This window comes from Ctenopharyngodon idella, chromosome 23 (assembly GCF_019924925.1).
Source record: "Ctenopharyngodon idella isolate HZGC_01 chromosome 23, HZGC01, whole genome shotgun sequence".
Classification (NCBI taxonomy): domain Eukaryota; kingdom Metazoa; phylum Chordata; class Actinopteri; order Cypriniformes; family Xenocyprididae; genus Ctenopharyngodon; species Ctenopharyngodon idella.
Window position 1 is genome coordinate 4036070 of NC_067242.1, and position 17551 is coordinate 4053620.

General features: G+C 38.0%; 2 protein-coding genes across 3 annotated transcripts in view; both read left to right on the forward strand.

The window, feature by feature from the left end:
• The window catches only part of LOC127506174 (CUB and zona pellucida-like domain-containing protein 1), a 116787-nt gene that overhangs the window by 77329 nt on the left and 21907 nt on the right, over positions 1-17551 (forward strand). The window contains exons 8-14 of one of the 2 annotated variants that reach the window (XM_051882378.1): positions 600-743; positions 822-877; positions 1003-1184; positions 1266-1666; positions 1874-1970; positions 2077-2266; positions 2358-2862. In XM_051882378.1, the coding sequence (XP_051738338.1) occupies positions 600-743; positions 822-877; positions 1003-1184; positions 1266-1666; positions 1874-1970; positions 2077-2266; positions 2358-2503 (1216 nt within the window). In that variant the 3' untranslated portion in view covers positions 2504-2862. Of the gene's footprint in view, positions 1-6; positions 149-599; positions 744-821; positions 878-1002; positions 1185-1265; positions 1667-1873; positions 1971-2076; positions 2267-2357; positions 2863-17551 lie in introns of those variants that run through there. The other variant, XM_051882379.1, reaches the window with a different exon arrangement.
• Positions 3399-9126, forward strand: LOC127506175 (tripartite motif-containing protein 16-like). The gene is made up of 6 exons (XM_051882380.1): positions 3399-4055; positions 4912-5007; positions 5094-5327; positions 6097-6256; positions 6410-6457; positions 7497-9126. The coding sequence occupies exons 1-6, from the start codon at positions 3477-3479 to the stop codon at positions 8015-8017; spliced, it is 1638 nt and encodes a 545-aa protein (XP_051738340.1). The 5' UTR covers positions 3399-3476; the 3' UTR covers positions 8018-9126.

Sequence of the window (17551 nt, forward strand, 5' to 3'; positions counted from 1 at the left end):
GTTTAGTGGAGGCTCCTGCACCATCTTGCATTGAGGGTGAATATCTACCTCGGTTCATCCACCCAACACCTCATCATGGAGAACACCTACAGGCTCGTGTCAATCAAGAGCTAGAGATCAGAGTAAAGGCTACTGCAACCTACTCAAGGTATGAAGGAAATGTCTAAAAGTCTGATCACAGTTAACACGTTTCTCTGAACGCCAACTAGACCAATCTAGATCTTCATCCTTCCCTCTGAGCTCAAACTAGATCTTCAACTTTAACGCGCCCCGGTCAGCTGTGATTGGTCAAGCGCTTTGATCGTGTTTGGGAAATTGTCCCACCCCTTACCATAACCACGAGTTTCAACACACTATTAACTCAACCAGGCCCCGCCCCTTTATTTTGCATATGTCTTGGGCAGGAATTATTTAAATGAGATATATACTATTTTTTGTACATTTGAATATTATTGTGGACAGTGAGGGGCCTTGAAGTCGAAAAGGTTAAGAACAACTGATCTAAATCTTTACTATAACTTCAAAAACAGGGTCATTTCAGTTCAGTTTCTAAACTGATACATGTGCATCTAATTGGATTTTTTTCCCCGATTGTCCAGCATCACCGAAGTGGTCTTTAGTGGACCTCTGAACAGCACAAAGGAGACCACCACCACTGGAGAGTATGTGATCAACTGGACACCAACATCAGAGAATTTTGGCCAACACTTTCCAATTTGCTTCGCTGCTGAGGGCCAATATGGGTATGATTACACAGTTAGATTACTTTAATCAAAATGTGCAATATAAAATGAAGCTAATTAATCTTCTTAATATTTTAGGTCTAGGAACTATCAGTCTGAGATGAGGTGTGTTATTGTTGTGGTGGAGGCTGAAGGTATTTTGAGCTTTTATTGAAATTCTTCTTCACATTTGATTTGATGTTTTAATTCTTTGTATGTCCTTGAAGCAAAAGGATGTTTATACATCTACTTTCTTACAATTGTTCTTTATTTGTTCAAGGTCCAAAAGCAAATGTGACTTGCTCTAGAGACACAATGTCGGTGTCGATAGAAAGAGCCACAATTTCAGGGCTCCATGGAAATCACTTGCGGCTGAACAACAATGCTTCCTGTTTAGTTTCTTCCAATACCACGCATGTGTTTAAAACTTTCTCTCTAAACGAATGCGGTACTCAAATCGAAGTAAGGAGTTCAATGAGTTTTAATTAACATAAATAATAATACAATTTTTCCACTGCATCTAAACTACTTTTATACTTGAAGGAGACTGAGGAACATCTGATCTTCAAGAACACGATTGTTACTTTTGACAATCCACATGACATCATAACCAGGAAAAATGAGATTGAAATTGAAGTCATGTGCAAGTACCAGAAAAAGAGCAGCATCACCACAATGTTTAATGCTCACAGGCCAGCTGTCAACTTCACTGAGAGAGGCTTTGGCACATTCAGCTATAAGTTTGAGTTTTATCAGTCTGGCAGTTTCAGAAACTTGAGAAGCCCCAGCACCTATCCACTGGAGTACAACGTGGGACAGCCGATCTACATGGAAATCGAACCTGTCAGTGTAGTGCAAGACACTGAAGTGTTCCTCGAGTCCTGTGTAGCTACACCCTATGATAATCCCAATTATCCCATCTCTTATCCCATCATCACAAATGGGTGAGAATCAAAAAACACACCACATCATACAAATACGCTTTATGTTTCATTACAGGTTGTTTCAACTGAAATCAGTCGGGTTTATGTGTGCATAGGAATCACTGAGTTTGATTAGCCTACATTGTCAATAACAAATAGCATCCATCCATTTTTTTTATGTTTAATTTAAATCCAACAATTTAAATCCAATTTGTCAATGTATTCCAGATGCGTGACTGATGAAACTGTTAACATCTACACAAGTCACGAGCCCAGTGTCAAGTTCAGTATGGAGGCCTTCAAGTTTATTGGACAATATGACCAGGTAAGGACGGGAAAAAAAAAAAAACACTGAAGAACGACAGTCATGCCCTATTTTACTGGAATAATGAATGTGTGTTTTTTTTAATTGTCTCGCTTTTCCTCTCTAGGTGTTCATCAGCTGCTCCATTATCATATGTCAAGCCAACAATCCCAACACTCGCTGCGCTCAGGGCTGCACCAACGGCACGGTCATTGCACCATCCTCGCACGTTCACAAAAGAGAAGCTGCCATCCAGACCAGAAGTCACTTCATTTCCCAGGGACCCCTGCGGCTGAAGAGGAGCGCATCACTTACTGGTACGTCCTATCTTTACCATGGTAGTTTACGAAGATTGTGCAATCAAAAAGTAAGGTGTTTTAAATGCTAATGTCCCTTATTTGTTTCCAGAGGCCATCAGTCCAAGCTTGAACCTGAACCTTGTTTTCGTCGCTGGATGTGTCGTAGCAGTAGTTGCCATGGTGTGTGGGGTGATGGTCTACAAATCCAGGGGATCAAAGATCAACTACAAACTTGTGAAATCAGATGAGATTTGATCAGATCAGTTCTAACTACGAATGCTGGCAACTAGTTAATCAACATATTTTGGTGGCGTGTAATTCTGCGGTTTCTGCAAAAGATTTTTTTTATATGTTTGGTTTGGTAATATTATAAGATGGTAATATTCTGTCTTCATAAATGTAACTGCTGTTTCTAGACAGGTTTATGTTCTGCTGAAAACCCAGCATAAAATATAAAGTGTGGATGAGGGATGGATTTTATACTGTAATATTTCACTGTTTAATAAATGTCTCTTTATGCTCCAAGTTTGTTAAAATGTTCCATGTCAGCCACTGCTTTCTGTTTACATGTATTCTAAGGTTTACTTTTCACAATTAAATCTCTATAAAAATTATACAGCCTAAGTATCGTGAGTCTTGACTGTAACAAAGCCTTAGTGTACAGTACCTGTCTTTAAAAGAGTCATAATTAAACTACATGACTAATAACTGCTTACATGGCAAAATATTTTTACACTTTGCAAAGCTTTAGGCTAAACATTTTCTGAATATTTGAAGTTAGCACAACGTCACACAAGCATTGTTAGTTTTCATATGGGTTTTTTTCCCCATCTTAGTGTTTCACACTTAAGCAGTACCTTGTAGTCTGTGGTATTAATACTTGTAGCACCTTGAAAAGGCTTCATAGTGTACCCTTACTGCTAATTAAAATAAAGTTTAGAAAAGAAAAATGTGGTCAATTAGAAAAAAAGTACATATATTTATTCTTATACATATACTTCTAGATTTTGGGACTATGGGATCACAAAAGATAAACACCATTTCACTTTTTGACACCATTGACTGTTATTAACATCATGCCTCATCACACTGCTTTACAGACACACCCATTTTGCACACCTCACTCAAACACAGAACCAGGAAACATGAATCACATGATTTCAGGTAAAGAGAAACTGAAGTGTAGTTGAGCTGTTGTGTGTTTGTGTCTCTGTATTCATGCAGTAAAATGGCAGAAGACAGAATTTCTCAGGATGCGTTCAAGTGTCCAGTGTGTCTGGATCTCCTGAAGGATCCAGTGACCATTCCCTATGGACACAGTTACTGTACGAGCTGTATTACAGGCTGCTGGGATCAGGAGGATCAGATGAGAGTCTACAGCTGCCCTCAGTGCAGACAGACCTTCAGTCCAAGACCTGCTTTAGCTAAAAACACCTTGCTGACTGAAGTGGTGGAGAAGATGAAGAAACTGAAGAAGCGTAAACTTCCTGCTGACTGTTACGCTGGAGCTGGAGATGTGCAGTGTGACGCCTGTACTGGAAGAAAACACAAAGCCATCAAGTCCTGTCTGGTGTGTCTGAACTCTTACTGTCAGAATCACCTTGAACAACATGACAGTTTCTTTAAAGTAAAGAGACACAAATTGACTGATGCCACTGGACGACTGCAGGAGATGATCTGCTCAAAACATGATAAACTCCTTGAGGTTTTCTGCCTCACTGATCAGAAATGTATATGTGTGCTGTGTTTGGATGAACATAAAAACCACAACACTGTGTCAGCTGCAGCACAGAGGACAAAGAAACAGGTATGAACTTAAACAGGTCACATTATGCTCATTTTACAAGTTTTTGTTTTACAAAATTTTGTTTATGGGGTCTACTAGAATACATTTACATCATTTAATGTCTGTTTTCACCCTCTGTCTGAATACTGTTTTAGTTTCCATTTCTATAAAATCCTCTTTTCAAAAATCGCAGTCTGCTCTGATTGGTCAGCTGGCCCCAGTCTGTTGTGATTGGTCTACTGCTTAGAGTGTGTTCGAAATGTAACGTGCTTTACCATAAACGGTGATGGGGAGGTGGAGGGGTGCTGGAAAAATTGCCACTGGGATGGCGCAATGACATGCTTATGTACACTTATAATTATGATCGGCAGGACTGAATGATTTTGACCTACCTTTGTAACTTCATTTATAACATCTGACCTGCATTGAACTGCACGATTCAGAAAGCAATCCTTATAAAAATGGTGAGAATACAACAAAATATTGAGGTTGTATACAAAAGGGTTTACATTCGGGGTGGTAAAAACGGTGTCTCTTGAACGTGACGACAACACACTAACACAACTCAACCAGGCCTCACCCCCTTCTTTGGGAGGAAATCAATTCATTGAGGGATATTGTGAAGTGTTTGTTCCCAGAAGAAAACTCAAGACTACAATGGAGGCATTTCAGGGAGTTCAAAAACAGTGACACTGATATAGAGAATAACTCCTGCTGGAGGGACTTTGTAACTTTGTGTCTGTATATTGAAAGTCAATTGGGTCCAATACCATGTAAGATCTTTAACCCCTCAATTTCATCACTTCACCTATACTGGATTCATATCTATTTATTTGATGATTTATGTGATGTTTCCTGTTATTGGTTTGTCCTTTAGCACCAGCTGAAGAAGACGCAGAGGTCGTTCCAGCTGAGGATCCAGCAGAGAGAGAAAGATCTTCAGCAGGTGAGAGAGGCTGTGGAGTCTCGTAAGGTGAGTCTGGAGAAGAAGAGAAAGTAGAAAAGTCTCAGTCAGGACTCACTGAAGCAACTGTGTGATTGTGATGTGTGTCCTAACAGCGCTCTGCACAGACAGCAGTGGAGGACAGCGAGAAGATCTTCACTGAGCTCATCCGCTCCATTGAGAGAAGGCGCTCTGAGGAGACACAGCGGATCAGAGATCAGGAAAAGACTGGAGTGAGTCCAGCTGAAGGACGACTAAAGCGACTGGAGAAGGAGATCAATGATCTGAGGAGGAGAAATGCTGAGCTGGAGCAGCTTTCACACACACAGGATCACGTCCATTTCCTGCAGGTATCAGAGATCTAGAAGAACAGGATCATAGTGGACTTGAGCAAGAGACTCACAGAGAAACACAGAAAAAAACTCTCATCTGAATATCTTCTTCTGAAAGAGATGCAATTACAACTGCATTTCAGCTCTAGAAATATCTTAGGAAACATTTTTCTGAAAGATATATTGAGCTTCCAAACTTCACTAATATTTAAACTTATTTTTACAACAACTTGATGATGCCAGTTTTTCCCAGTTATATTTCCTATCATCTCTTTACTCAGATCATCTTCAAACCGGCTAAAACCTATAATAATTTTCATAACTATTTGCCGATAACACATTAATGAATTTGACAGTGAAGTCCTCAAACAGGAAGTGAGGCTGTATATTAGCAATGTTTAGCTTATTTAAACCACAAAACCTGACCTTGGGATAGTGTCCTAATCGTCAACCGACTTGTTGCCTTTGAACTGCTTTTCCTGATCAAATCTACTCAACTCTGCCATGTGACTCCATTGATGCACTTGATCTGTGACATTTGTGTTGTTGCCAGATGTTTGATCATCCAAGTGATTTCCTAGAAAGTTCACATATAGTGTAAGTGGCAAGCGCTAAAACTTATAGTTCTAACATGATATAATGAATGTGAGAGAATGAAGCTGATGCGGTGAAAGTGCTGGATTGAGGAGAGTTACTAAAGATCAACAAGAGCCGCACAAATCTGACAGTAGTGCAGGTTATTGGCTGAAGTGTGGAGGTGATGAGCTTTGATTTCTGTTTTTTGTAGAGTTTCCAGTCTCTCTCAGCTCCTCCTGAATCTACAGACGTAAATCATGAGCCCTTCAGTCCTTTTTCCTCTTTTGATGGTGTGAGAGGATCTGTCCGTCAGCTGAGAGACAAACTGGAGGATTTCTGCAAAGAGGAGCTCAAGAAGATCTCTGACAGAGGTAAAGTCCTGGAGATTCATCTGCTCTCAGAAATGATCCTCCATCATCTCATATCATGTAGAACAACATATTAGAAATGTCTTAGGAATGGATTCAGGGATCATTTCCTCTCGACATGATAATCACACTCTTCATGTCTGTTGATTTCCACAGTCACTTTCACCAACATTGTTCCCAGGACCAGATACGACTTCTTACAATGTAAGTCACTAAGAAAAAAAAGCAGAAAAACTCACTGAGTGTGTTCATGTTCTTCCTGTAGAAGGAGAAAGAAAACATGACAGAAGAGTTTTATAGTTGATCATGTAAATGATGATTTGCACAGGATATCTACATTAAATACAGTTACATTTTGAAATATCCCTAAGATTTTAAAGAACCATTTTCTATTTGAAAATATTTTAAAATGTAAAATAAAAATGTGGAATGTGTAGAAGCGTTTTTTTATCCAGAATATTTGATGAACGGAAAGATTGAAATATGAAATGAAAAATAGAAATGTGAGTTATTTTAAATTATTTAAAATAGAGATGTTTATTAACATTATAAATGTCTTTACTGTTATTTTTTTTTTTTTTTACTGCACATTTACAAAGCGGGAAAGAAAGCATAACTATATCATACTTGCTAACATTCAAAAAAGTAAGATTCGAATGGATTGAACTTGTGACGTTAACAAAGATGTAAATCAGGACTGAACTAGGGATTCAACACATTCTTTAAAAACAGGATATCTTCTAAAACTAAGGGATAAATATGATTATTTTTCACTGAAAGCCAAATAAAAACAGTCATCCAAGATTTAGATGAATTCTTGAGTTTTTAAGAGTTTCAGGAAAGGAAGAACAAACTGAAATCTCGTCTGTAAAAATTCAACAGTGAATTTATCCTGAACAGGATTTTGTAAAAAGCCTCTTTAACCTTTGGGATAACAGAAAGCTCAAGATCGCCACTGAAGATCAACAACAATAGGCCAACAATCCTTAAAAACTTTGTAAATGAATAATTACACTTATTGGTGAATCAATGTAATGGATCCTTGCTGAATTAAAGTATCAGTTTCTTATCCTACCATTTGAATGGTGTAAATATAATAATGGGCCTAATTATAATAAACACAGAATAATAACCAACATTAATACTCAGGGAAGACAATTAGAAGACATTTTTATTTGAGGAGGGGAGGGGGATATCAGACAGATCAATAATTCCTGATTCTGATGTGTTTTATCTTGATCAGATTACCATCAGCTCACTCTGGATCTGAACACAGCACATAAATACCTGCGTCTGACTGAGGAGAACAGAGTGATTACTCTCACTAACACAGTCCAGCCATATCCTGATCATCCAGACAGATTTGAAGGGTGTCAGGTGTTGTGTAGAGAGAGTGTGTGTGGACGCTGTTACTGGGAGATTGAGTGGAGTGGGCATCATGGTGTGTATATATCAGTGTCATATAAGAGCATCAGCAGGAAGGGAAAGGGTAATGAGTGTTGGTTTGGGCGTAATGATCAGTCTTGGAGTTTGCTCTGCTCTTTCTCCAATACCTCATTCAGACACAATAACATAGAGACAAAACTCCATGTAGAGTCCATCAGCAGTAGAGTAGGAGTGTATGTGGATCACAGTGCAGGAGCTCTGTCCTTCTACAGCGTCTCTGACACAATGAGCCTCATCCACACAGTCCAGACCACATTCACTCAGCCGCTCTATCCTGGGTTTAGGGTTAATATTGGATCATCAGTGAATCTGTGTTAATGAATCAGATTAGACTAGAGAGATTCGACAGCTGCACGATAAATCAGTAACAGTGAGATGTTATAGAGTCTCTTATTTTCTCTTCATTACATGAATACTACAGCTGAACTAATACTGTCAGTGAAATAACGTCAAAATAAATGTGTGTAATGAATCCTCATATAGACAGTAAGATCAGTGTGTGTGAGTCACGATGAGTGACGGTGTGTATCTGTACTTTTTCTCAAGCTCTATTTGTGTTGATGGAATCACACACAGGATTTATTAAAATGTTATTCAATAAAAGAAATTGTCATGTGAAATTTATTAATAAATGTAAAATACACTGCTCAAAAAAAATTAAAGGAACACTTTTTAATCAGAGAATAGCATCAAGTCATTTAAACTCCTGGGATATTGATCTGGCCAGCTGAGTAGCAGAGGGGGTTGTTAACAGTGGTGTAGACTATTTTTTTGGAGTGAGTATACTGTGATTTTATCTTTTCCCACACCTAGCCTCATACTCACCTGTCCCAGAACGACACCCCATAAGCAAAACCACACTCACTAATGCATATAGTATGCATCTGATCTAGGCTACATGTAATTGAGAGCATTCTGAAAGACTGCTTATGTGTGTTTTATCACCATGTCAATGTATTATAAGCAACACAAGACTTTAACAGCCAATGACATTTATAGCTGAAGAGACTCTGGACTGATTTTCTACTGTTTAGTGTCAATTAACATCTAACTCAGCCACTTAAGATAGCCTTAGATGTTATATGAATATGGTCCCTGGATCATAGGTTTTATCAGCTGGCAAGTTTTAATGCACATTTAAGAGTGCAAGTTGCAACTATTATTACACTAAAAAATGCTGGGTTAAAAACAACCCAAGTTGGGTTAAATATGGACAAACCCAGCAGTTAGGTTAAATGTTTGCTCAACCTACTGGTGTCATGAATATGGCTCCCACGGTTCATCCTCCGGACCGCCGGAGGGAGCCATCACCGGAATATTGACTCTCTGCCATTCGGCCATTGCCATTGACACCCCTGCCTGTCCCTGTTTACGGTATTGCTCTGACCTTGTCTGTATCTCTGCTATTGTGAATAAAGCTGCAAATGATCCACTTCCTGTTGACCCTTCATTACAACTGGGTAGTTTTATTTAACTCAACTATTGTGTAAAAATTGCTGTATTGCTTGCTTAAAATGAACCCAAAATATGTTGGAAATTAACATTTATTAATATTAAATATAATAATTTATTAATAAATGTTCACCATTTGATTATTGTTGCCTCTAGTAATTATGTCTGATTTTTTTTAATTTCCAACCTTCATTTTAAGCCATCCATATAGTCATTTTTAAACAATAGTTGGGTTAAATAAAACTACCCAAAAGGTTGGGTAAACATTTAACCCAACTGCTGGGTTTGTCCATTTTCAACCCAACTTGGGTTGTTTTTAACCCAGCATTTTTTTTTTTAGAGTTAAATTAACAATAATGGAAAGATGAGGCTTATCAGTATGTCACAATATCCCTCTGTTTGGACTTTGTTTTCTGTTTTGCACCATTTCCTGCAGTCTGTCATCATAGTTATGCATTTCAATTCACTAACTTGCAATTTGATATCAGTTATTTTGGATATACTGTATATCAGGTACAGTACATGGCAAATTTTCTCAAGAAAAAAAAAAATCTCTCAGCTAATGCTGTAAAATATACATGGGAATCAGTTGGTACTACATTAATATTGAAGGTTAGAATGAACTGTATACAATAGAATGATTTGTATACAAACCTAATTCACACTTAAGGAAATTTTTATAATAATAAAGTTATAATAGGCCTACTAACTTTAAAAAAAAAAAATTCAACTCCAATTCGTTTTTTGAAATATAGACATTTAAATGGTGGCTGTCAACTTGACGGATTTATTCAAACATGCATTATATAGGCTATTAAAGAACATTAAAAATTATAATTAATATGTAATATGGTGCATATATTTAGCTAAATGCTCCTCTCTAGAGTTAACTTTTCTAGCTGGGTCACTGAATATTTGTTCTCCTGAGGTAAACGTGACATTTTTTACAAGCATTGTTTACAAGCTGTTATTAACGTCTTTCCGCGGTTGAACACTGAGTAAGCCTACACAAGACATGATACGGATTTCGTTATACTGTATCTTTTAACATACCTTGTTAACATACCTTGTTAAGATGTTCATTCATGTTTATTTCACGTTGTAACTGGTATTAAAGCGGAGGAGAGGATCAGTTCACGTGCGCGTCAGGCTGCCGCTTCTCTTCAACTGAAGCACGCAACATTAAAAGAGCACCAAAACGGTATTTATGTTTTTTATTTCGAAGTAAAATTGGCAGAATTTGAAATGAGACTTTGTTTTATATCAAAAGCAACAAATCACAAATCTTATTGTGATTTATTGGATGGTTACGTATCCTCGCGCTTTTTAAGTGGGTATACGGAAATCCTTGACCTTTCCTAGTGAGTATACGGCATATACTTGCGCATCACGTAGACTACACCACTGGTTGTTAATCAGTTTCAGCTGCTTTGGTGTTAATGAAATTAACAACAGGTGCACTAGATGGGCAACAATGAGACGACCCCCAAAACAAGAATGGTTTTACAGGTGGAGACCACTGACATTTTTTCCCTACTCATCTTTTCTAACTGTTTTTCACTAGTTTTGCATTTGGCTAGGGTCAGTGTCACTGCTGGTAGCATGAGACAATACCTGGACCCTACAGAGGTTGCACAGGCAGTCCAACTCCTCCAGGATGGCACATCAATACGTGCCATTGCCAGAAGGTTTGCTGTCTCCCAGCACAGTCTCAAGAGCATGGAGGAGATTCCAGGAGACAGGCAGTTACTCTAGGAGAGCTAGACAGGGCCGTAGAAGGTCTTTAACCCATCAGCAGGACCGGTATCTGCTCCGTTGTGCAAGGAGGAATGGGATGAGCACTGCCAGAGCCCTACAAAATGACCTCCAGCAGGCCACTGGTGTGAATGTCTTTAACCAAACAATCAGAAACAGACTTCCATGAGGGTGGCCTGAGGGCCCGACGTCCTCTAATGGGCCCTGCGCTCACTGCCCGGCACCGTGGTGCTCAATTGGCATTTACCATTAAACACCAGAATTTGCAGGTCCGCCACTGGTGCCCTGTGCTTTTCACAGATGAGAACAGGTTCACCCTCAGCACGTGACAGACATGAAAGGGTCTGGAGAAGGCGTGGAGAACATTATGCTGCCTGTAACATCGTTCAGCATGACCAGTTTGGTGGTGGGTCAGTGATGGTCTGCGGAGGCATATCTATGGAGGGACGCACAGACCTCTACAGGCTAGACAATGGCACGCTGACTGCCATTAGGTATCGGGATGAAATCCTTGGACCCATTGTCAGACCCTACGCTGGTGCATTGGGTCCTGGGTTCCTCCTGGTGCATGACAATGCCCAGCCTCATGTGGCGAGAGTATGCAGGCAGTTCCTGGAGAATGAAGGAATTGATACCATTGAATGGCCCCCACGCTCGCCTGACCTAAATCCAGTAGGACATCTCTGGGACATTATATTTCGGTCCATCCGATGCCACCAGGTTACACCTCAGACTGTCCAGGTGCTCAGTGATGCCCTGATCCAGATCTGGGAGGAAATACCCCAGGACACCATCTGCCTGAGTACCATTTTGAGTTGCTGCAATGAAATTTCAGCAAAATGGACTAGCCTGCTGCATCATTTTTTCACTTTGATTTTCGGGGTGTCTTTGAATTTAGTCCTCTGTAGGTTGATAATTTTCATTTCCATCAAACGATGTGGCATCCTTTCATTCCTAACACATTACCCAGTCCATATCAGTATAGATATCCAGCATGATATTTTTCCCCCATTGAGATCTGATGTGTTTTCAAAGTGTTCCTTTAATTTTTTTGAGCAGTGTATATCAACCCAGATCATCTGATCTTACTGTAAACCCTTGATCAGTGAATGCATGAGCACAATTATTCTAATGTAATCCAGTTTACTTAAAATAAACCTCCTCCTGAACAGAACTGAATTAACCCTCTGGGGTTTTTAATGTTTTTAGTTTTAATGGCTAATGTCTGATTACACTGTATTCAGCACAATCTCTGAATCTCAAAAACCTTTGAAAAGACTTGTGTGAAAGTTTGAGTCAGCAGGACTCATCAGCGGCATCTGGTGCCTGTGAAAAAAACAACAATGAAAAAAAAACAACAACTGTGAACATGCTGAGTTGTGTTGAGACCAGTATTGTGATTTTTCTGGTTAAAAATTGCGATTTGCAATTTAACATTCACAAAAAAACAAAACAAAAAAAAACACCAGGATTGTTGTGCCTACATGTAGGGCTGCACAATTTGGCCAAAAATGTGGTTCTTATAGATCAATGTGACATAATTATTATGATTATTATTAGTAGTACTAAGTAAAAAAGACCAATATATAAGCACACACCTCGCACCAGTTCAATGTCCGGTCTCGTTTGACCAATGTGGGCTACTTACCTGTCTCCAGTGATATTGTCCAGTGATATTCTTCAGTGATATTCTCCAGTGTGTGTTCCACATTGTCACCCTGGTGTGCCTGTGATTACCTCAGCACTTACCTGTTCCCATGAGGTGTGTGCTTCAGTCATGCGTCAGCTCTGCCATCCACAATCTCCCGTATGCAGAGATGGGCAGTATTTTAAGTAAATGTATTTAAAATATGTAAAAATTACTTGAGTATTTTGTAATTTGTAGTTTCCTTAAAAAATAAATAAAAAAAAGAATCAAATGTAATTTGTTATTAAGTATTTTGTATTTAAAATACTTAAAATACATTCAAATATGTTATTTTATTCTCGCATACAACAACTTTCATCACCAGGCTTAAAGGTAGGGTAGGTCATTTTCAGAGAGGCTGGCAATAGCGAGCCAGCTTTGAAAGCATAAGATCCAACCCTCCCTTCAGAGCTTCTCCAAAGCAACGCCTCCTTCAAAACACATAAATGCGTACAGCAGGGAGCAAAAGCGCCACGAGAGATGGCGTTAAACTACCTCGGGTCTCAAAGCACGTAACATTACAATAATAATGAACGTAAACAACTTAAAGAGCTCTGACCTGTCCCACCTGACTGCTGCAGATTCATTTCAGCGTTGATAGTGTTGCCATTGAAAGGCATGAATTCGAGTCACGAACCACTCCGAACAGGTGCCCGGAGGTTTGGAAATACATATGCTGACAGGCAGGTAGGATATTGTATCATTGCATTCGGAGGGAATACAATGACTTTACGAACATTGTATTGTCCTAGGCCTTCCACAGATGAGATATATAATATATATATATATATATCTTCTGCCATATATATATATATATATATATATATATATATACTGTATATGCTGCCAAAACAGCCCTGACCCATTGAGGCATGGACTCCACTACACCCCTGAAGGTGTGCTGTGGTATCTGATACCAAGATGTTAGCAGCAGATCCTTTAAGATCCCAAGCAGATCCCAACTTGTAAGTTGCGAGGTGGAGCCTCCATGGACCGGATTTGTTTGTTCAGCACATCCCACAGACTCTCGATTGGATTGAGATCTGGGGAATTTGGAGGCCAAGTCAACACCTCAAACTTGTTGTTGTGCTCCTCAAACCATTCCTGAACCATTTTTGCTTTGTGGCAGGGCGCATTATCCTGCTGAAAGAGGCCACAGCCACCAGGGAATACCATTTCCATGAAAGGGTTGAATGTACATGGTCTGCAACAATGCTTAGGCATGTGGTACATGTCAAAGTAACATCCACATGGATGGCAGGACCCAAGGTTTCCCAGCAGAACATTGCCCAAAACATCACACTGCCTCTGCCGGCTTGCCTTCTTCCCATAGTGCATCCTGGTGCCATGTGTTCCCCAGGTAAGCAACGCACACGCACCCGGCCATCAGACCAGGCCACCTTCTTCCAGTTTTGGAGATGCTCTGACCCAGTTGTCTAGCCATCACAATTTGGCCCTTGTCAAATTCGCTCAAATCCTTACGCTTGCTCATTTTTCCTGCTTCTAACACATCAATTTTGAGGACAAAATGTTCACTTGCTGCCTAATATATCCCACCCACTAACAGGTGCCGTGATGAAGAGATAATTAGTGTTATTCACTTCACCTGTCAGTGGTCATAATGTTATGCCTGATCAGTGTGTGTGTGTGTATATATATATATATATATATATATATATATATATATATATATTTCTTGTTGTATCAGTAATCCTACCAGTTCTAATAATAGACTAAAATAGAACAATATTCTTCCTGAATCAGAAACGAGTTAAAAAAAAAAATCCATAAATAACATCCTTTTAAACTGTGACATTGTCATAGGATCACAAGATGGCAGGATTACACCTTCTTTAAAGTCAGTTTGCTTTATCTGTGACATTTAGCCATTTTAAAAGACCTTTTAAATTGTATATACAACTGCTGTATATACACTCACGGATCATATTGAAACACACTTAAAGTTTTTTTTAATTGCTTTGGTGCAATTTTCACAAGTAATTGGTACATTTTCAAAACTCTTAGTACTAATATCACAACAGATCATCAAAAGTGCACTTTTTTCAAACATTTCAGCAAATTTTTGATTGTGTTGGTACAATACACAAAATCACAAAGTATCCTTTTTCACAACACAAAATAAGTGTTTCATCTATATAAATGTTTCATTCAGAGTAACTGCCTTTCGTAATGCTATTACTATCAAACTTTTCATTTGCATCTCTTCTCGTTCAGTTTAATACATTTGTCTATTATTTAATCCAACTGGACTTAATGGTTAATCAATGGATCATTTGGTACACCTATAGATTTCTATAGATATTGATTCTATTGGCATAGTTTCTATAGAACCTGTTTGCATTTTCCGATATGGATAACCAAATGTAATGAATTCTTTTTACATTGTAAGCATTTTATCTTAGATGATGACCACAATTGTCAAAATGAGTGTGTGGGGTCATGGTAAACCCTGCGTTGTGAACAAAATGTCCCTACTAGGTCTAAAATTACTGGTATTACCATCCTTTTAGTTTGGTTAGACATTTGGTTCACAACGCAGGGCTTACCATGATTTTTTTTTTTTTTTTTTTTGGTTCCCATGAGGAAAACGGCTTTTAAATTATACAAAACTATATTTTTATAAAATGTAAAAATGCAGAATGTTTGGATTTTCCGGGAACAACACAACATATGTCACAAGACACACAAAAGAAGTATTTAATCTTGACATGCCAAGAAAAGATGGTATTGTGAAACTTCCTTCTGAAAAATACATTGTCAATCATATACCATCAGTCTCTTCTCATGTTATGACACATGATATATAATAATGTACTACACACATGCTGTACACATTTTCTTCTTACTGTTTTACTTCCTACTAATTCCTACTGTTTCTCTGAAATCTATTTCATTTCTTTCTATTTACTAGTGTGTGGAACAAAATGTGTGTATGTGATTTTCAATAACCCAATCCTTGATATGATCTTTCAGATTGCTCCAGTCCTCTAATATGATGATAAATCACACGATGAATCTTACATTTAGTGAAGCTTATACTTAAAAAAATGCCAAAGGGGGTAAGAAATATAAATACAATTTAAGATATATTATCTAAAAACAAAATCCTCAACTTTTTGGAGACTCGTGTGCTGAGAGAGAATAATCTAGCATTAATTTTGAAACACTTAAGAGAACATGAAATCTTGCTGGTGTATTAATTAATGCCACAACAATGCTGCAGTAGCTGCTGGACTGGAAAAAATACATTCTTTAAAGTCATGAAGTCGTACATACAACATCCTCATTGCATCCCTGGCACACACACTTGCCATGATGGCTGATGAGACAATAATTGACAGGTGGCATGTTACAAACAAGTAAAAACAAGCACACACTGAGTGAAAGTGCATTTTTCATTAGATGACTATGTACTTTTCAGAAATAAGAAAATAGTTTTTAACTTCAATCAGCTCTATCTGCCATATTGGGTGTTTTTGCATACCTGCATGATCTATTCAATCAAAGTGCAAAAGAAAACAGTAAAGAACATAAACCAGGTGCTTTATTTATAAAATGTTAAATTTACATATTGTATCAGGCAATATCAAAAGCCTAATAATAGGGACATATTGGGATAGGATGTATAAAGGCCTGCTGTGATTTTAAATTGCATATTCCATCCAACTATCCATTTTCCAATGTGTTAAATAGACACATTCACACCCAAAGACAGTTTAGTGTCTTCAATGCACATATTCCCACATGGATTGTAAGGGAAACAAATCAAGCCAAACCTTGCTTAGCTTAAATTGCATTTTGAACTAAAGCAGGTACATATTGTCATATATGTTACATGCAGGGCCTAAAACTAACTTTTGGCCACACCTGCCAATCGCCGGTGACTTAAAACAAAATTATCGGCCATAGTTGCAATATTACTTATATTCAACAGAATGTCTAAAGTGTTACCAATATTTTTTTACCGGCAATGAAACTGTTTTTACAAAAACAGGCAGGTACGTATAACTAATAATTTTTAGATACCAGTGAGTTTCCAGTACCAGTACCAGTTATTTTAAGCCCTGGTTACATGTTCTTTGTCTGTTTGGACATTTATGTTGTATTGCTAGTTTCCTGTTTCCTGTGTATAAGTTTTTTAGTTCCCTTGTAGTCGTTTTGTTTCATCGATTCCCTTGATTGTAAGCTGCAAGCAGTGTTAGGGGTAACGCATTACAAATAATCAGATTACTTTTTTTTTTTTCAAGTAACTAGTAAAGTAATTCATATTTACAACAAAATATCTGAGTTACTTTTTTCAAATAAGTAATGCAAGTATTTTGCAAAAATTAAATGTGTTAAATAATACAAATCTACTTTATGTATTTAATCTCACTTTATTAAGCAATGTCTTTGCTGCCGACCTGTGATGATCCAATTCAACCATAAATTGTATCAGGACTCTCTTTCAAACTGACAAGACAAACAAGTATCAGACTTTGTTTTATTAATTGATACATTAAGTATCATCTTTCCCTTTTAACAAAGGTGTGTTAGAAATAAGAAACTGATAATTCCATCAGGCTGTGGTCTACTGAATATCAAATATTGTCATAACTTCATGTCTTTATTCTTTACTCTACTTCAGCTTTAAATCTCTTCCTATATCAAACAGTATGTGTGTATGTGTGTGTTAGAACTGTTTAAGTGTTTAGTGTAGTTAATAAAGTCTTGTTTGTATCACACGTGAGGTTGTTTGTTGTTTTGCTCATAACTGGAGTGCTAAATCATATCGATCACAGCTACATGCTCTTAGAAAGTGTTGGATATTATTGTCTATGGCCAAGAGAGTATTATCCTGCTATAGTCAATAAATGTCATCACTAAGCATCAATGGATGAGTGTTTTGGGATACCTAAGAATGAATTCATCAGGAATCCCTCCGAATCAGTTACTTG

What these genes read in the sequence shown, in the direction of transcription:
- LOC127506175 (XM_051882380.1), top strand. Translation starts at nt 3,477, where the DNA reads ATGGCAGAAGACAGAATTTCTCAGGATGCGTTCAAGTGTCCAGTGTGT. An exon ending in AGGCTGTGGAGTCTCGTAAG is followed by an intron (nt 5,008 to 5,093) that starts GTGAGTCTGGAG and finishes GTGTCCTAACAG; the next exon opens with CGCTCTGCACAGACAGCAGT. An exon ending in ATCACGTCCATTTCCTGCAG is followed by an intron (nt 5,328 to 6,096) that starts GTATCAGAGATC and finishes TGTTTTTTGTAG; the next exon opens with AGTTTCCAGTCTCTCTCAGC.